Source organism: Pagrus major, chromosome 22 (assembly GCF_040436345.1).
Source record: "Pagrus major chromosome 22, Pma_NU_1.0".
NCBI classification, from domain to species: domain Eukaryota; kingdom Metazoa; phylum Chordata; class Actinopteri; order Spariformes; family Sparidae; genus Pagrus; species Pagrus major.
In genome coordinates, this window is record NC_133236.1 from 30782159 (window position 1) to 30802158 (window position 20000).

At 46.9% G+C, this 20000-nt stretch overlaps 3 protein-coding genes across 4 annotated transcripts in view; all 3 read right to left on the reverse strand.

The window, feature by feature from the left end:
* plekhg3 (pleckstrin homology and RhoGEF domain containing G3) overlaps positions 1-2977 on the reverse strand; it is a 35946-nt gene extending 32969 nt beyond the window's left edge. The window contains exon 1 of the mRNA XM_073492575.1: positions 2905-2977. The gene's annotated coding sequence lies outside the window, so the exon portion shown is untranslated. The remainder of the gene's footprint in view (positions 1-2904) is intronic.
* A 1207-nt stretch (positions 2978-4184) lies between these two features.
* Positions 4185-12433, reverse strand: LOC141017823 (kunitz-type protease inhibitor 1-like). The gene is made up of 10 exons (XM_073492585.1): positions 11837-12433; positions 8889-9049; positions 8632-8773; positions 6263-6433; positions 6117-6149; positions 5885-6013; positions 5736-5786; positions 5478-5648; positions 4908-4970; positions 4185-4821 (listed from the first exon to the last, which is right to left on the reverse strand). Exons 1-10 carry the CDS (start codon positions 12252-12254, stop codon positions 4640-4642), a joined length of 1521 nt encoding a protein of 506 aa, XP_073348686.1. The 5' UTR covers positions 12255-12433; the 3' UTR covers positions 4185-4639.
* Positions 12434-14761: 2328 nt separating this feature from the next.
* Positions 14762-20000, reverse strand: part of bub1ba (BUB1 mitotic checkpoint serine/threonine kinase Ba) — a 7042-nt gene continuing 1803 nt past the window's right edge. Inside the window, exons 2-14 of one of the 2 annotated variants that reach the window (XM_073492584.1) lie at positions 19346-19449; positions 19152-19200; positions 19025-19101; positions 18910-18938; positions 18403-18475; positions 17958-18176; positions 16906-17043; positions 16542-16636; positions 16138-16290; positions 15775-15911; positions 15515-15668; positions 15308-15423; positions 14762-15005 (exon numbers count right to left, since the gene is read on the reverse strand). In XM_073492584.1, coding sequence (XP_073348685.1) covers positions 14888-15005; positions 15308-15423; positions 15515-15668; positions 15775-15911; positions 16138-16290; positions 16542-16636; positions 16906-17043; positions 17958-18176; positions 18403-18475; positions 18910-18938; positions 19025-19101; positions 19152-19200; positions 19346-19382 — 1395 coding nt within the window. In that variant the 5' untranslated portion in view covers positions 19383-19449 and the 3' untranslated portion in view covers positions 14762-14887. The remainder of the gene's footprint in view (positions 15006-15307; positions 15424-15514; positions 15669-15774; positions 15912-16137; positions 16291-16541; positions 16637-16905; positions 17044-17957; positions 18177-18402; positions 18476-18909; positions 18939-19024; positions 19102-19151; positions 19201-19345; positions 19450-20000) is intronic. The other variant, XM_073492583.1, reaches the window with a different exon arrangement.

Consider the following 20000-nt stretch of genomic DNA (forward strand, 5'->3'; position numbering starts at 1 on the left):
CAATGACACAACACCGTCAATAACACAACACCGTCAATAACACAACACCATCAATAACACAACACAACACGGTCAATAACACAACACCATCAATGACACAACACGGTCAATAACACAACACCGTCAATGACACAACACCGTCAATAACACAACACCGTCAATAACACAACACCGTCAATAACACAACACCATCAATAACACAACACCATCAATGACACAACACAGTCCATAACACAACACGGTCAATAACACAACACCGTCAATAACACAACACCGTCAATAACACAACACCGTCAATGACACAACACGGTCAATAACACAACACGGTCAATAACACAACACGGTCAATAACACAACACGGTCAATAACACAACACCGTCAATAACACAACACCGTCAATAACACAACACGGTCAATAACACAACACGGTCAATAACACAACACGGTCAATAACACAACATGGTCAATAACACAGCACCGTCAATGACACAACACCGTCAATAACACAACACCGTCAATGACACAACACGGTCGATAGATTCTTCCTCCACACACAAACACACACAATATGACTGTGTGTGTGTGTCCTTGTATCACAGGACAGGAGACATTAACAGTCTTTTCGTCCTCTGCAGCTGATGTGAGGTGAAGGTGGTGATGCGTTCAGGGACACTGCAGCTGCTCAGTCAGCACACAGACGTGTTGTCACTGTGACACATCAGAGTTGTGTGTTTTTGCTGATCACCTGCAGTGTCTCGATCCGTTCTCTGATTCTGCACCTGAATCATCGTCTCCATCAGAACCAAACAATCTCACTGTTTCAGAGACAAACTGGATTTCTTCACTTGTCAGCATGAACATAAAGAACCTGTTCAGTCACCTGATCCTGTCTGCGCCTGACAGACGACCATGAGGGCGAAACACAAACAAAAGCTTCTGTGACGGCTGAGGTCAGTACTGAAGAACCGGACTGACCGCCTCACACGCACACACACACACACACACACACACACGCACGCACACACACACACACACGCACACAGATATCTGATATCACACCTGACGACCAGGTGTTGACTGTGAAACGACTCACATCAGTGTACAAATAAACAGAAACACTGACTGGTGATATCATCCAATCTTTAATACGTGTTGTGTTTATGTTTGATATTGATCTGATTCATGTTCGTGTCAGTTTGCTGCAGGTGAAACAATCAGAAGGAACCAGCTGACGAACTGAGTCAGGTTCTGACTAATGAGAACAGTTAGGAGAACATGAGGCTGCAGTTTGTTTCACACCTCATCAGAACATCAGGACGGGTCGCTGAGATAAAGTTTACACACTTAACACAGTGGGGGGAGTCTCAGGATGTTCTGATGAGCAACCAATCAGCTGCAAGACTCCAGTTAATGAGGTCATCCTCCGACCAGCAGGGGGCGATAATAACTGGATGAGAGCGGCCTGCAGTCCCCTTAACGTTAACTAGCATTAGCTCGCTCTGTTAGCCTACTGTGCTGTTAAAAACCTCCTGAGTCACACTTCCTGTCTGCTGCGTTTACATGACACGTTATATTTAATATTTCATCAACGTCAGCTGTCAGTCACTAACAGGACGAGAACACTTCCTGGTGAAATGCATTGTGGGACAGTTCATTTAGTATTTACACCACAGATAAACCCACCATGACCTCCCTCATTGGCTTGTTTACTACTCATTTTCTCATAAGCTTACATTCAATCTGACCTCTGTTTGAAACCAGTGCCGTCGCCTCCTGCTGGACACGAGACAGAACGCAGGTCCAACTCACTCTGACTGTTTCAGATCAATACTCTGATTAATCGCCTGTCGATTGACTGATCAATCAAACTGGCAGGGCTCCAGGTCAGGTTGCCGTGGTAACCACCGCTCTGTGAGGTCACTGCAGACAGTCAGGTTATGAATCTGATCAGGTTACCATGGAGACACGCAGATGACGTGTTTCTGTGTAGATCGATTATTATATGAACTCATTAATGTTGATGTTTAATGTTAATGAGTTTTAACGACACTGCAGTGCGCATGTCTGTTAGATTAACACACACATACACACACACACACACACACACACACACACACACACACACACACAGTCAGATTCAGACAGAACAAGCAACCATAGTTCTCTTCACTGAAGCATCTTTATTCCTACACGAACCTCCGTTTAACAATACCTAATTTAAAGTTCTTCTGCTTTTCACCAAAGTTACACTCATCATTGATCAGAACCATCTGGCTTCTCTGAATCGGTTAAACGCAAGGTTCACTTCGGCACAACATATTTCAGCAGGCAGCTTCTAATCTGACCAAATCAAAGACAGAGTTCAGACTTGTTTCCCTCCTCAGCGCTGGCTCGCTGCCGCTGGAAGGGCGTGTTTTGGTGGCGAACGACTGCAGAACAAACCGACTAAAGTTTAAATAAACGAAAAATAAGTGCTGTCTTGTGTCTAACGTTGATGCCGAATTAAACATCGATTCCGTCTGACTGTAACAATCATTAAGTTATAAAACAGGAAGCAGGTCACTTGTCAGACAGGCACGCATTCCTTAAATGACAAGTTTTCCTCAAGGAGTTCTGTATCAGAAACCCCACCTACAGTGCAGCCACAGGCGCATAGAACGATCCTTTACTTGTTTGTGACAGTTTGATTTAATGAAACTGAGAAATCAGAACCATCAGAACCATCAGAACCATCAGAACTCAGTGACACACTAAAACACTTCCGTGTCCACACACACACACACACACACACACACACACACACACACACACACACACACACACACACACACACACACACTTTAACACGGACAGAAAACACACTTTAACGCGCCTGTGTGTGTGTGTGTGTGTGTGTGAACTCACCTCGTCAACTTTAACTTCAACTGTTGAATCTTCAGTTCAGTCACATCAGACCTGTCTGTCTGTGTCTGTGTGAGTCTGTCTGTCTGTGTCTGTGTGAGTCTGTGTGTGTCTACCTGTCTGTCTGTCTGTCTGTCTGCAGCACCGCTGCTGCTCCTGCTACACTCTGACACTCTGCGCATGCGCCTCATTTAAAAGCAGGACGTTGTTCCCTGCTGTTCTCCTGAGGACCAGCAGGGGGCTCTGTGAGGACACAGGACACGAGGCACTGATGGAATGTAACTGAGTACATTTACTAAAGTACTGTCCTTCAGTACAATCAGAGGTACTCGAGTAGTTTCATTTAATGCACCTATATACTCCATTACATCTCAAATGTTGTACTTTTTACTCCACTACTTTAGTTACAGTTACTTTACAGATTACATACTGCATCAGAGCTGAATGTGCATCAGTGACTTTTATTTGTACTGTTGATACTTTTAACATCAGATACTTTCAGACTTTACTCGAGTACTCTTCACGTGGGTTACTTCCACCTTTACCACAGTAATATTCTAACACCATGGATCAGTTTTTATTGATTGATTGATTATATGTGAATATTTAATGTACATATAAAGGTGCATTCTCATGTTTTTGTCCACTGGAGGGCAGCAGATCTCCACAGTCAGCTGGCAGACTGACGGTCACATGATTTAATGTAAAGTGTGAATAAATGATTTACAGTTTCATCACTTTAATAATAAAAACATGTTTATGTATAAATCTGCATTAACTGAAGATTTATTTCATTTGTTCACTTTGACTCAAAACTTCACATGAAACTTTAGTTGTAATAAAATTAGATGGACAATTAAAATCAAACACTTAAACTAAAGCTGTTAAATAAATATATATATATAATATTCTCATGTGTTCAGGCTGCACTGTGGCTCATTTAGATAGAAACCTCTTTCACTGAATCATTTTCCTTATTGATTAATCCGCTGTGTGTGTGTGTGTGTGTGTGTGTGTGTGTCTGCTGCACTGTGACAGACTCACAGTCAGTAAACATGAAACCAGTTTGAAGCTGCTGACTCATCAGACGAGTTGCAGCCTGTCAGAAACATGTTGGTGTTCAGCCTGAAGGCGACGCCTCGACAGCTTCTTTACTCTTTAAACTGAAAATCAAACTGTTGATCAAACAAAACAAAACTCACCGATCACTCTGTTTGATAATTAATCGAGTTAAAGTTCTGGTTCTGGTTCCTCGGTCGTCACGGACGCTTCAGAACAATGTGTTGTGTTTGTATCAGAGACTTTATTAACAAACTGAAGATTAAAAACATTTTGATATTAACGACCTGAGATGATTCAAACAACACACTAACTTCATATTTACAGCTGGAAACAAACAGGTTTCTCTTTTCAAACCAAACACACACTTCATAAATAATTCAACACAATGAAACCCAACACACTGTAACAGCATGCTTACACGCTACTTATATGAATACGATGACTCCAGAGGCTTTTCATCAAATAAAACTCAACTTGGCTTGTTTCATTTACACTTTCACCAGCACTGAGAAGCACCGACAACAATCCTCAACACTGGTGAGGAAGAGGAGGAGAAATCTTCAGCTTCTGGAGGGAAAATCATTAAAACCGCAGAAAACTGAGAGAAACAGCAGAGGAATAAACCAACATGTCAGACAGCAGCTGGCCATGATGTCATGCAGGTGTGGTGATGATGTCATATAGGTTTGGTGGTGCGGTTGTAAACGAGCGTGTCCTGCTCCGACAGCGTCACGTGGGCGGGGCCTGTGGCGACGGGCCTATGGGAGCGCTTCTTCCTGGACTTGAGGAAGCAGTAGGTGAGGATCGCCACCAGAGCCAAGATGGCCACCGACAGGAGGACAGCCAGAGCTATGTTACCTGAGGAGGGACAGTGAGGTCACTTCCTGTCGTCCATCTTGTGTGTGAAATGTAAATAAAGTTCAGTGTGAAGGTGAAGTTCTCACCTGAGTCGCTCTCTTCTTCAGTCTCATAACGATCGAACAGCCCTTTGAAATACACACTGTTCTCTGCGCGCACACACACACACACACACACACACACACACACACACACACACACACAGGTCACACTCTGTCTGATGTCCAGGTGCTTCACTGTGATGTAATGACATGTTGTTAACCTGCAGCACACTGTCTGTTAACTGATCCGACAGCGTCACCAGACTCCCTTAACAAATGTGTCAGTTTAGTGAGTTGTTGAGTTGGAGACACTTTATAAACTGTGTGAAACTCTGTCTCTGACTCATTCTGACTTATTTCTTCCTTCTTGTGAATTCAGCAAATGTTCTACATGAACTTCTTTCTGTCTTTGTGTCTGTTTGTCTCAGTGACGGACGGGTTTGTTTCAGATGGAGCAGGAAGCCTGAGTCGAAACAGGAAGTAGTGACGTGTGCTGCTATAATAAATTAGCCTTTAAGCTAACAAGCTTTAGCTTAGTCATGTTGAATATAATGGGGATGTGTGTACTAATACTGTGTGTGTGTGTGTGTGTGTGTGTGTGTGTGTGTGTGGTACCGGTCACTCCGCGACACGCCTCGCTGCACGTCTTCTGGTCCTCGAAGTTGTTGGCGTTGGCCTCACAGCCGCCGAAGGTGAAGGTGAAGCACTTCCTGTTCATGGGGTCGTAGTACCAGCGGGTGAAGCCGGCCCGACACGGTCCGGTGTGGGGGGGCTCGGCGCACCGAGCTGGGGGGGGGGGATCATTGTTAGCATGTAGCATGTTAGCATCCAGAGCTAACAGGTGCTCAGAGATGAAGAGATTTAACAGCTGACCTTTCTTCTGGTTCACATCGATGTTCAACAGGCGGGTGAAGGTCTGATTCACTGAGGAGGAGGAGGAGGAAGGTCACTGCTGGAGGATGTGTGTGTGTGTGTGTGTGTGTGTGTGTGTGTGTGTGTGTGTGTGTGTGTGTGTGTATTACGTTTGGTGCAGTGGATCTCGTCCGACCCGTCGCTGCAGTGCTTCACGCCGTCACACTCCAGACTTCTGTCCACACAGCAGCCGTTATCACAGATCAGCTGAGCAGGACCACACGCTGCGTCACACTCCTCTGAACACACACACCACACACACACACACACACACACACGTTTAACCTGTACATCCTACACATGTTACTGAGCTGATATGAAGAGGTGCATTATGGGACTGACCACCAGCAGGCAGGCCGCTCCTCTCTGTCGACACTGTGGACAAAAAGACAACAACATCATCTGTAGAGACACAACAGGTGTGTGTGTGTTCGTGTGTGTGTGTGTGTGTGTATGTGCGTGTGTGTGTGTTCGTGTGTGTGTGTGACCTGTGACTCCGCTGCAGGCAGACACACACTCGTTCTTGGACAGGAAGTTGTTGTTGTTTGGTTTACAGCCTCCGAACACAAACTGCTCACAGTCGCCCGTCTCGGCTGCGTAACGCCAGCGAGGAAAGGCGGCGCGACACGGGCCGACCTTCACCGGAGCCCGACAGAACACTGAGAGAGAGGAGACGGTCAGGACCAGAACCACGGGTCACACAGACAACAGACTCGGCTGAGAGCTCCCAACACGTTTGTATAAAGACATTTTATAAAAATCATTTTAACGCTGAGCTGAAACTTGATGTGTGATGTCATCACGTCGTTCTGTCAGAGAATATTAACCAGAAAAAAATATAAACAATCAATAAACCGATCAGCTGATCGATGGCTGCAGCTCGTTCAGATGATGAAGACATCAGTGACAGAGCAGCCGGTGCTGATGAAGCTTCTAGTTTAATATAACATGTGATAATACTGGACAACTGTTAATAAATGAAGCAGAGCAGAAATATAAAGTACAATTATATTCAATTATTGAAAATTAAAATATAATTACTTCAGTTACAGACGACTCAAACTGTCACAAATCTAAACATTAATGAGCCAATTCATTCATTCATTCATTAATAATAAAACATTTAAATGAATTAAATGTAAATTTAACTCAGACAGTAAATAACTGGTCACATTTAATAAGTAGATATTAAAGGATTTATAAAATGTGACGTGTTGATTTTATATTTATATTTATTCAGTTTCAGTCGTCTGTATGTTTGTTTCTCTGCATGTGTGTGTGTGTGTATGTGTCAGGCTGCACACACACACACACACACACACACACACACACACACACGCTGAGTGTGACTGGATTAAATATGATCACAACATCAGTGAGGACATTATTCTCCCACAATGCACTGCACACAGAGAAGAGACATAACAAGAAACAGAACAGCAGTCAGAGTCTGAACACATGTAATAGACAGTACCGACAGTACACACTGTACTGCCAACAGTACCAACAGTACACACTGTACTGCCAACAGTACCAACAGTAGTACCGACAGTACACACTGTACTGCCAACAGTACAAACAGTACACACTGTACTGCCAACAGTACCGACACTAGTACCGACAGTACACACTGTACTGCCAACAGTACCGACAGTACACACTGTACTGCCAACAGTACCAACAGTAGTACCGACAGTACACACTGTACTGCCAACAGTACCGACAGTACACACTGTACTGCCAACAGTACCGACAGTACACACTGTACTGCCAACAGTACCGACAGTACACACTGTACTGCCAACAGTACCAACAGTAGTACCGACAGTACACACTGTACTGCCAACAGTACCGACAGTACACACTGTACTGCCAACAGTACCGACAGTACACACTGTACTGCCAACAGTACCAACAGTACACACTGTACTGCCAACAGTACCAACAGTAGTACCGACAGTACACACTGTACTGCCAACAGTACCGACAGTACACACTGTACTGCCAACAGTACCGACAGTACACACTGTACTGCCAACAGTACCGACAGTACACACTGTACTGCCAACAGTACCGACAGTAGTACCGACAGTACACACTGTACTGCCAACAGTACCAACAGTACACACTGTACTGCCAACAGTACCAACAGTACACACTGTACTGCCAACAGTACCAACAGTAGTACCGACAGTACACACTGTACTGCCAACAGTACCGACAGTACACACTGTACTGCCAACAGTACCGACAGTAGTACCGACAGTACACACTGTACTGCCAACAGTACCGACAGTACACACTGTACTGCCAACAGTACCGACAGTAGTACCGACAGTACACACTGTACTGCCAACAGTACCAACAGTAGTACCGACAGTACACACTGTACTGCCAACAGTACCGACAGTAGTACCGACAGTACACACTGTACTGCCAACAGTACCGACAGTAGTACCGACAGTACACACTGTACTGCCAACAGTACCAACACTCGTCTGTCTTCATACACATTAACCCACAGCACAGGGTGTGTCTGGTAACCATGGTAACGCAGTATTCACAGTGTGAGTACTGCAGACGGTCACATGTTGCTCAACAGATTTACAACCTGAAACTGACATGAGGCCTCAGGGTGTGTGTGTGTGTGTGTGTGTGTGTGTGTGTGTGTGTGTGTGTGTGTGTGTGTGTGTGCGTGCGTGCGTGTGTGTGTGTGCGTGTGTGTGTCAGGTATTCCAGTCAGACCAGTCTGAGTGGATCTGGATCATCAGTGAGAAACACAAACACTCCACTGACTCTGTTCTATCTGATCAATAACCTGTCAATAACGTGGACTACATTTCCCATGAGCACTCACAGCTGGACTGCTCCGGGCTGAGGACGAGGACGGTGACCTTGGTGGCGTGTGATTGGTCGTTGGAGTCGGTGACGGTCAGCTGGAAGACGTACTTGCCCGGCTGCAGGTTGGAGAGTCTCACCTGGTCCGGTAGATCCGTCTTCTGCAGAACCACATTCGGAACTTGATTTAGGACTTTACGGACACGGATGGACATGCAGGCTGAATTCACCTGTACCTGTGTTAAGCCCCGCCCCCCGTAACTCAGCAGTTCTTACCTCTATCTTGATGCCGTCATCTCCGCTCAGCAGACTCCACTGGTAGTCTGTGATGCCGGCGTCGCCCAGCGCCAGGCTCTCGATGCCGCTGAGCATCACCGTCTTTCCAGGCTGAACGACGACATCGCGACCTGCGATGGCAATGGGCGGAGCTTGGTCACCTGGAGACACAGTGATGTCACATTTCTTTATTTATGTATTTTGTTAGTGTTAAAACAGTTTCAGGGCTGCGTGACGATGGTGTGTGACATCATCAAACTTATTGTTTCTCTTGTTTATCTTTTGTGCTCAGTGAGATGGAAATATAACAACACACAGCACTGATGTCACAGTGATGTCACAGTGATGTCACAGTGATGACCGGACCTATAAACCTCTCTGTCACCGTGACGTTCAGTCTGACACCAGCTGGATTTCTCACAGAGAAGTGAAGGTTGAATCACAGCACACAGGAAAAGTGTCTGTTCAAGAGTCATCGTTGTGCCCGGTCACCATCTCCAGCCAACAGTGGAACAACTGTGGACACTCTACACTGCAGAAGAAGAAGAAGACGAAGAAGCTGCTGATGGAGGAGTGAAGAAGAAGAAGAAGAAGAAGAAGAAGAAGAAGAAGAAGAAGAAGAAGAAGAAGAAGAAGAAAGACACTGGCTGTGTCCCAATTCAGGGGCTGCAGCCTTCAAGGACGCGGCCTTTGCGGCCCACGGAGGCCGGGTCCTTCGGAGAGACCTTGAAGGCCTCGTCCACCTGTTAAATGGGACGGTCCAGCCTTCGGAGTATTTCCTGGTTGCGTCACCAGGTGTTCATGCATTAAAGTCTGTTTTGGTTCAAATCTATCAAACGTGTACATTTATTTGTGTGTGAACAATGTGTCAAATCTAAACTGAATTATCAACATTACAAAATAAACATTAACCCATTGGTGAATAACAACTATATTTACCACAGCAGTACCAGCGTCACGTATTTTAACTGAAAGTTAAACTTTGGAGGTTTTATAGTCTCTTGAAGTTTAACATATCTGGCGTTGGATGTTCAAATGAGTAAAAACCGAGTATAAACCCAAGACTCACATTTGAATGTCATGTCTGCGCCACTTGATGTCGCCATTTTTCTTTCTTTCCCTCTTCTGTTTCGGGACTGAGCGGCGCGCAAAGGATCTTGGGATATGTGAGGCCGCGAAGGACAGTAGCGGTGCGGCCTCCAGAAAGAGGAAGAGAAGAAGAGAAGGCTGCACGTGAAGGAGCCTTGGCGCAGCGTTGTGACGTCATTGGCCTTCAAATGCTCCTTCGAGAGCTGCAGCCCCTGAACTGGGACACAGCCAGAAACTGAGGTCAAACAACAGACCTCAGTTTCAGAGAGCTGTGGTGTTGTGAGTCTGTTCCCCTGCTGATATGTGTCTCCTCTCACCACCGGGACTGTAGCCAGGCTGCTAGCTGTAGCCAGGCTGCTAGCTGTAGCCAGGCTGCTAGCTGTAGCCAAGCTGCTAGCTGTAGCCAAGCTGCTAGCTGTAGCCAGGCTGCTAGTAGTCACAGATGCAGCCTGTTGGTATAAAGCCTGTCATTGGTCACCTTCCTGTCACTCTGTGTTTCCTGTTAGCGAACGGCACGAACATCAACAAGCTAGCAGCTGTTGTGGAGATTTAAAGGTGCAGTACGTAAGAATTGGCCACCTGTCGATTCATACTCCAAACGACCAGGCAACTTCTGCTGCTAACTGCTGCTGCTGAACAGATCTCAGCCGTCAACATGTTTCTGTAGATTTAATGTTATTATTAAACTTTTTTCTCTGTGATGTCATCACACCTGTCCTCCTGTTTTCAGTCTGTTACACCTGAACAGTCTGTTAAATCACACTTTGCTTGTCTCCTCAACACTGAACTCATGCTGCATTCCACCACCCGCCCCAGTCGCAAAGTGGGAAATCTCGCAGCTGTCTCGCGACATCTCACCGAGGCAACGCCCCCTTTTGGTCAGAATATCAACTGTCCGACTCGGGGCTCCTGAGAGTACACGAGTAGAGTGAGGATAGACAAACCACTCGATAAACAAAGATGGCTGCGCCCGGAATTGATGTATTTTCTTTGTATTTGTACCACGTTGGTCGTTTTAATGTCGATGTTAAATGCTCTTACACACTTGATTACATTGCTGCCCATGCAGGCAGGGGTGTCCCATGCACCTGGAATGCAGCATCAGTCTGCACATACAGACCAGGTGTTTGGGGGCGTGGCTACAGACCGTCAGAAGGCTCACACACCTGCTGCAGTTTCAGGATGAAGAAGATGAGACAGGATGAAGAGACGCAGCTGCATGTTTCCTGTTTGTGTGAACACCTGAGTACTGAGTCCAGCTGAGTCCAGGTGAGTCCAGCTGACTCAGCTGAGTCCAGGTGAGTCCAGGTGAGTCCAGGTGTGGAGCTGACTCAGCTGGATGGAGGTGTGTCATCCTGTTGGTCTGAATCACTGTAGTGACTGAACACAGTATTACTGCAGTACTCTTTAGTATCAGACAGTATTCTACTGTACCACAGTGTGTAGTATTACTGTGTGTAGTGTGTGTAGTATTACTACCTGCTGTTCACTTAATCAAACTGTTTGAAGTTTGATGTTTACATTCTGTCTGTGATCTGTCAGATCACATTGATATTGATCCAGTACTCAGTGCTCAGTGCTCAGTACTCAGTGCTCAGTGCTCAGTACTCAGTACTCAGTACTCAGTGCTCAGTACTCAGTACTCAGTACTCAGTGCTCAGTACTCAGTGCTCAGTACTCAGTACTCAGTACTCAGTACTCAGTACTCAGTGCTCAGTACTCAGTACTCAGTACTCAGTACTCAGTACTCAGTGCTCAGTGCTCAGTACTCAGTACTCAGTACTCAGTGCTCAGTACTCAGTGCTCAGTACTCAGTGCTCAATACTCAGTGCTCAGTGCTGGTGGGGTTGTGGACTCACCTGTCCCTCGCGGTCCCTGCAGGTGTTTCAGGTACACAGAATCCCGGATGTAGCTTCGGTACCCGGCCTTGTTCACGAACCTGCACACGAAGCGGTTCCTGCGCACGCAGTTGAAGAGGACGCACGTGCGGTTTCCGTTGACGCGCGGCTCCAGCAGCGCGAGATTGCAGCGCGCATCCTCGCAGCACGCGCGCTCACACTCCTCCTCCGACTGCACATGCGCAGTGGCCACCATTGCCGCTCCCGCCGTCACCGCGTCCTCCGCGTCCAGCACGAAGTTCTCTTGACCGGAGCGGAAAGTTCCGCTGCCGCAGACCGCATCCTCTTCCGCTGAGGCGGCGGGCCCCGCGAGCGGCAGGAGGAGGAGGAGGAGGGGGAGGAGGGGGAGGAAGGGGGAGGAAGAGGAGGATGAAGGCATTCTCAGCTGAAAGTAGCAGGAAGGACTCAGCTCACCGCCTCCTGACGCGTCTCCGCTCGGACAGTCTTAGTGTCGCAGAACAACCGGAAGCGCTTCTCGCCCCGATCAATCGATAATCAATAAAAAGCCTGAGACAGTGACAGACAGTGAAGACAGTCCGCTGTGTTGGTCCTCCGCCGCTCAGGTGTGTCTCACCTGCTCACAAACAGGAAGCGCAGCCAGACACGCCTCTGACAGGCCAATTACACTGACGCAGCGCTGACGTCACTCAGGTGTGGTGACACCGGACAGAGCCGGAAATTCAAATGCTGAATTATTCATGAGATGGCGTCATTAATTATTAATCAATGATGAACTGTGATCTCAAATAGTGTTGATCGATCTGATCAATAACTCTGATGAGTAATGTTAGTGTGTGTGTGTGTGTGTGTGTGTGTGTGTGTGTGTGATTGTGAGTGTGTGTGTGTGTGTGTGTGTGTGTGATTGTGAGTGTGTGTGTGTGTGTGTGTGTGTGAGTGTGTGTGTGTGTGTGTGAGTGTGTGAGTGTGTGTGTGTGTGTGAGAGTGTGTGTGTGTGTGTGTGTGTGTGTGTGTGTGTGTGTGTGAGTGTGTGTGTGTGATTGTGAGTGTGTGTGTGTGTGATTGTGAGTGTGTGTGTGTGTGTGTGTGTGTGTGTGTGTGAGTGTGTGTGTGTGATTGTGAGTGTGTGTGTGTGAGTGTGTGTGTGTTTGAGTGTGATTGTGTGTGTGTGTGATTGTGAGTGTGTGTGTGTGTGATTGTGAGTGTGTGTGTGTGTGTGTGTGTGTGAGTGTGTGTGTGTGTGTGTTTGAGTGTGATTGTGAGTGTGTGTGTGTGTGTGTGTGTGTGAGTGTGTGTGTGTTTGAGTGTGATTGTGAGTGTGTGTGTGTGTGATTGTGAGTGTGTGTGTGTGTGTGTGTGTGTGTGAGTGTGTGTGTGTGATTGTGAGTGTGTGTGTGTGAGTGTGTGTGTGTTTGAGTGTGATTGTGTGTGTGTGTGATTGTGAGTGTGTGTGTGTGTGATTGTGAGTGTGTGTGTGTGTGTGTTTGAGTGTGATTGTGAGTGTGTGTGTGTGTGATTGTGATTGTGAGTGTGTGTGTGTGAGTGTGTGTGTGTGTGATTGTGAGTGTGTGTGTTTGAGTGTGATTGTGAGTGTGTGTGTGTGTGAGTGTGTGTGTGTGTGTGATTGTGAGTGTGTGTGTTTGAGTGTGATTGTGAGTGTGTGTTTGAGTGTGATTGTGTGTGTGTGTGTGTGTGTGTGAGTGTGTGTGTGTGTGATTGTGAGTGTGTGTGTGTGTGATTGTGAGTGTGTGTGTGTGTGTTTGAGTGTGATTGTGAGTGTGTGTGTGTGTGTGTGAGTGTGTGTGTGTGTGTGTGTGTGTGTGTGATTGTGAGTGTGTGTTTGAGTGTGATTGTGAGAGTGTGTGTGTGTTTGAGTGTGATTGTGAGTGTGTGTGATTGTGAGTGTGTGTGTGTGTGTTTGTGTGTGATTGTGAGTGTGTGATGACATCAGCATTTCTTCTGTGTTCGTCCTCATTGTGCCCACAGACACACAGACTTACACACAGACGCCTCACTGAGCGGGTTGTCCCGCTGCTGCTGTACGTCGACGTCGCCGCCATATTGGAGGAGGCAGCTCTGCCCCGTGAACTGACACAAGTGAATGGAGTGAACTTTACAAAGCTGCTGCTACAAAGTGCTGTAAGTTAATGTCTCACTTACACATTCACACACGTACGAATATATTCAGGAAACAGACAGGAACCAGAAACAACGTCTGTAACGTTCTCTGATGATTATAAACGTTAACTACTCCTCATATGTTTAGTAAACAGGTGGCACCAAACCACCGGATGTATTTTATAATGTTTTTATGTGTTTACAGCTGCCAACGTCTGTAACGCTGCTACTGTGATGATACATGATGGTTAAATATTGAGTCTGTGTCTATAATAACCAGATCCTGACACGTAAATGTGATGTCTGGGTGATTGGACCTGTTCTTCTTCACGCTGATTAAAAACATGTGAACTCTTAGAACACTAAGAAGACTCGACCGAACATGAAACTTTGCTCGTAGCATCACCAGGGTCTCTACACATGAACGCGAGCATTGAGAACATCGTTTGTGTACACTCTTTTTGAACAACTCACGTTAGCAGTAGCTTAACCCGCGCCGCTGTGTCCATGCGTCGATCCGAGTGTGGCGTAACGTTGGAGCCTTCTCCTCCATGTCTTCTTAGTGTTTTAAAAAAAGCGATTTTGATGCTACCATAAAGTTGCCCGTAGCACGCAATTGAAAATGATTTTGACCCGAAAACGAAACTACGGTGAACCTTAAAAGTGGCTTTTTCGTCGTAATTATGCTTTTACACGAAGGTTTGACTCGGGTACATTCACAAAAAAAGCCTAGGTTGCATTTTGGCGAGAGTTTCACTTTAATGAATGATTGTCTCGTCTGTGGGCGAGAAACACACAGCAGACAAAAGATCCTGCAAACACATTTTATTTATTCAGTTACATGTACAGACAGACAGACAGACAGACAGACAGACAGACAGACAGACAGACACACACACACACACACACACACACACAGAATAATCAGCTGATATTTTAGTGGTAAAGTGTCGACAGCTCCTCCTTCAGCTCGGACAGGACGGACAACGTCGAGCGACCGCCGGCGTTCAGCAATGAGCGGAAAAACCTCCCCCACATCCTGAAGAACAGGACACTGCAGAGACAGAGTTTAAACTGACTCGGTCTGACTTAGACCCGGTTTAACAGTGAACTAAACCCGGTTTAACAGTGAACTAAACCCAGTTTAACAGTGAACTAAACCCGGTTTAACAGTGAACTAAACCCGGTTTAACAGTGAACTAAACCCGGTTTAACTGTGAACTAAACCCGGTTTAACAGTGAACTAAACCCGGTTTAACAGTGAACTAAACCCGGTTTAACTGTGAACTAAACCCGGTTTAACAGTGAACTAAACCCGGTTTAACTGTGAACTAAACCCGGTTTAACTGTCAGTACCAGGGTTCCTCTCCACTGAACTTCTCTGCCGTCCAGCCGCCTTTGTCTTTAATGGTGACCATCCTTCTGTTGGTCAGAAGGAGGTGGACAGTTTCAGCCACGCCCACCAGGTCCACCTGAGGTAGAGAAAGGGGGAGGGGTTAGAATCTACCAACCCAGTGCAGGGGGCGTGGTCTGTACTCAGTGGACAGGTGTTTTCAGTAGTACCAGCTGTGGGGGAGCGCTCGGCTCCAGGAGACCCAGACTGATGTAGGTCTGAGCTGATGGGACCTGCTGCACCGATGTGACACCTGGCTGCAGGTCCAGGTCCACCGAGGACGACCAGTCCACCGGGAACAGCCAATCAGAACTCAGGAAACCTCTGGAGCAACAACAGTATCAACAGACTAAACTCAGATCTCATGATGCCCGCCCCCCTCCCTCCGTGTGTGTCTGTGTGTGTGTGTTTGTGTGTGTGTCCTACCTACCTGTGACAACAGGTGAGGAGGTGTGGCTGCAGCGCTGCATGCAGCAGCCTGCAGGAGTGCAGCTGTGAGACGAGCTGCAGCACACCGACAGCTTTACGACCGACCAACACTTCACTGGGAACACACTCTGTCAGCTCCTGACACACACACACACACACACACACACACACACACACACACACACACACACACACACACACACACACACACACACACACGATCAATAATAAACTGTTATAACTTGGTTGACTCTGACTTTTCATGTAGCGCCATCTTCAGGTCAACGTGTGTATTGGACGTCCCCACAGGTCGTCTGCAGCGGACTGAGACGACCTGTGGGGACGTGAACAGGAAGTGACTCACAGTGAACATGTGATCGGGGGGCGTCGTGTAGACGGTGATGCAGCCGTCCAGGAACAGGAAACAGCTGATCAGAGGAAGACCGTCGCCGGAGGACGAGCTCATCTTCAGACGTTGGAACTGGTGGAAGTCCCAGGGGACAGAGCAGCTGTCCACCTGCAGCAGGAGAGACCTCTGTTACCATGGAGACCTGCTGGTGCAGGATCACACCTGTACCGTTACAGAACAGCTGATCCTTCAGAACACCATGGTGCTGTCACAGCAGCTTTTTGTTTTTCATTTCAAGTTGTGTGTTTCTGACTCTTTTGTGTTGCTGCTGTTTGTTTAACTTTAATGATCAACATGGATTTAATGAGATAATAAAGACTAATGTGATGAATAAATAAATAATCAATAATACATTTGACCTTGATGAAGACGTAGTCGTCCTCTTTAGCTCCTTTATAGACGGAGAAACTTCCTCCATCCAGAACTCTGGAGTAGGTGTGATACAGCTCGCCCCCTGGTGGACACACACACACACACACACACACACACACACACACACACACACACACACACACACACACACACACACACACACACACACACAAATCAAACTAATAACAGATTAATCAAAACAAAATTAATCCCTGACAATCAATGGAAACATTAACTGCAGCAGCACCACGTTGTCTGATGTTTACCAGCTGAAATGATTGACTGATAACTGATCAATGGAAGAACTGATTGATCGGTGATGTCACCGAGTGTAAACAGGGTGGGTGTTACCCAGCTGCAGACAGCTGTGCTCCTCCACAGCAGGCAGGGGGTGGCACTCTGAGTGGAGGTCTGGAGAGGAAGTGACATCACAGAGCTCCAGCAGTCGCCGCCGGACGTCAGGGTCACAGGGATCCACAGCGCCCCCACCTGGAACAGACACACCACAGCTGTCAATCACACAGAGTAAACATGGAGGATCAGGAGAGGAAGTCCCGCCCCTTCCTGTGGACCTGATTTCAGAATAAAAGTTGTACAGCAGTCAGATGTGTCCTGAGTCACACATGGTGTTTGTTCATTTAAAAGATCAGCTGAACAAAGTTTAACATTATTTATTCGTCTGCTGGATCGTTTATTCCGACATCAGGTCCGATGGGGAAACAGGAAGCAGAATAATGATCAGAACAGCTGGATCAGTATTTAGAGCTACCAGCAGGGGGCGATCTGATCTCATCAATGTAAAGTAGAGTTTTAAAACAGAGGCTGGAGATGAAGGAGTCATAAGTGTTTCTGAAGGTTTTTATTGATTTTCTGTTCAGCTTTAATTTCTGCCTCCACATCAATAAATAATTCACTTATTTTGTAAAGAATAAAGTTTGTTCCCTTTATCATCCGACACTCTGAAATTAACCTGATTTATTTACATTCAAATGTAATAATATAATATAAATCAACTCTAACGATTATCTGATTGTTTTTGTTTATTGTTTTATTTCAACAAACATCCACTTTGACATGATTATGAATCCTGAGTGATGAGACAACAGCCGACTGCCACACAGTCAAATACAATCAAATAAAATGAAATATAATAAAATGACAGCTGTACAGAGAAGCCGTCAGTGTGATGAGGCTCTTAAACCAGCTGCAGGTGAGTCCTGCTGCTCTCTGTACACACCTGCTTCATACATGATATCTGTTACATTCACAGCTGTTAGCAGCGTACTCATGGATGTAACAGATTACTTTCATACTAAAGAAAACTTAAAGACATGAAGATTCTGAGGAGTTCTGGACATAAAATCAAGTTAAATCAAGACTGAACAGGACTTCAGGCTACGTACCAGGAGCCTGGCCCTCCTCCTGGTCCTGGTCCTCCCCCTGGTCCCAGCCCTCCTCCAGTGGACTGCAGCCTCCCAGTGAGGTCACAGAGCTGGCCTCAACGCTGGTCTCCTGGATGGGACTCAGTTTCTTTCTGGTTTTTGTTGCTGGTTTGTGGGAGATGACAGGGGGGCGAGACTCCACCACAGTCTGCAGGTCTTCACTGGTCCCCCCATGAGGATCTGAGGTCCAGATCAGGAACTCATCAACAACATGAAGCTACACAAACAGTCTCTAAGTGATGAATGAGGTCTGATGGAGACAGAGGACGTTTAGAGAAGACACAAAGAGGACGGGACAAGACTCAGACCGTCACAAACACCTGATCACAGTCAGTCTGGACCTGATGGATCAGAGTCCAGCTGCTGATCAGATACAAATGAACTGTTCTGTTCAGTCCGATCTCACCTGCGCATGGTATGTTGTGGTTCTGTGAATCAGGTGAGAAGTTTTGACTCTGGACCTGATCTCCCGTCTGCAGCTGAAACACAAACAGATTCTGTCCGCGTCAATAAAGTCGAGTCCATCTGAAGGACACTGAGCGCTTTGTAAAAAACCTTTTAAATTAAAGCAGGTCAGGACGTCAGACGGGGACGTGACAGAGACATGACGGGGACATGACGGGGACATGACGGAGACATGAGAGAGACATGAAAGGGACATGACGGGGACATGAGAGAGACATGACAGGGACATGACGGGGACATGACGGGGACATGAGAGAGACATGACGGGGACGTGACGGGGACATGAGAGAGACATGACAGGGACATGACGGGGACATGACAGAGACATGAGAGAGACATGACGGGGACATGACGGGGACATGACAGAGACGTGCCGAGTCCAAACTGTCTGATGAACATTTAAACACATTTCCGTCTCTCTGTGAGGACAAACTGAGCTGAAACAAACCTGAGAGAGTTCAGACGGACCGGCAGCACCTGAGAGACAGAACACACACAGACACACACCATCAATACACTGACAGGGAGGGACAGACACACATGGACCAGGACCGCAGACTCACCTGCTCGTGGATACTGGATCTGGAGACACAGTCCTCTCTCCTCAGGTCGGAGGAAGACGTCGTCCAGCAGCTCGTTTCTGTGTGATGATAAAAACGAGTCACAGCGAGGCGGCAGGATGATTATTACCCAGCAGGCCGAGCGGCAGCAGCACACCAAGGCCTCGTCCACACGTACACTGATATTTTTAAAACAGTTCAGACAACATGTCTGAAAACATAGATCACATGACCGCTCACGTGCAGAGAGAACGTTTCATGAAAACACACGAGGACGCCTGGACACAGTCTGATCGTATACACCATGGGCTATGTGTTTATTACCCAGCAGGCCGAGCGGCAGCAGACTGTGACTCATCATATATCCGGAAGGAGGACACACCTGGAGCAAAGTCACTGAGCTGACAGGTGGAGCCTTCAGGGATCACCTGCAGGGACAGAGTGACATCACCAGAGGCCAGGAAGTGACATCAACAGAGGACAGGAAGTGACATCAACAGAGGACAGGAAGTGACATCATCAGAGGACAGGAAGTGACATCAACAGAGAACAGGAAGTGACATCAACAGAGAACAGGAAGTGACATCAACAGAGGACAGGAAGTGACATCAACAGAGGACAGGAAGTGACATCAACAGAGGACAGGAAATGACATCAACAGAGGACAGGAAGTGACATCAACAGAGGACAGGAAGTGACATCAACAGAGGACAGGAAGTGACATCACTCGATCAGTTAGCCGATGTCTTTATTTTAAAGGTTCATATATAAATTCAAAGGGACTGAGTCAGTCTGTGTCTGTAGGACCGAGTCAGTCTGTCAGTCTGTGTCTGTAGGACTGAGTCAGTCTGTCAGTCTGTGTCTGTAGGACCGAGTCAGTCTGTGTCTGTAGGACTGAGTCAGTCTGTCAGTCTGTGTCTGTAGGACCGAGTCAGTCTGTGTCTGTAGGACCGAGTCAGTCTGTGTCTGTAGGACCGAG

Coding starts and splice junctions, on each gene's coding strand:
- LOC141017823 (XM_073492585.1), bottom strand. CDS start 12,254: ATGCCTTCATCCTCCTCTTCCTCCCCCTTCCTCCCCCTCCTCCCCCTC. Junction 6,150..6,262: donor TGCCTGCAGCGGAGTCACAG/GTCACACACACA, acceptor TTTTGTCCACAG/TGTCGACAGAGAGGAGCGGC. Junction 6,014..6,116: donor GAGCGGCCTGCCTGCTGGTG/GTCAGTCCCATA, acceptor GTGTGTGTTCAG/AGGAGTGTGACGCAGCGTGT.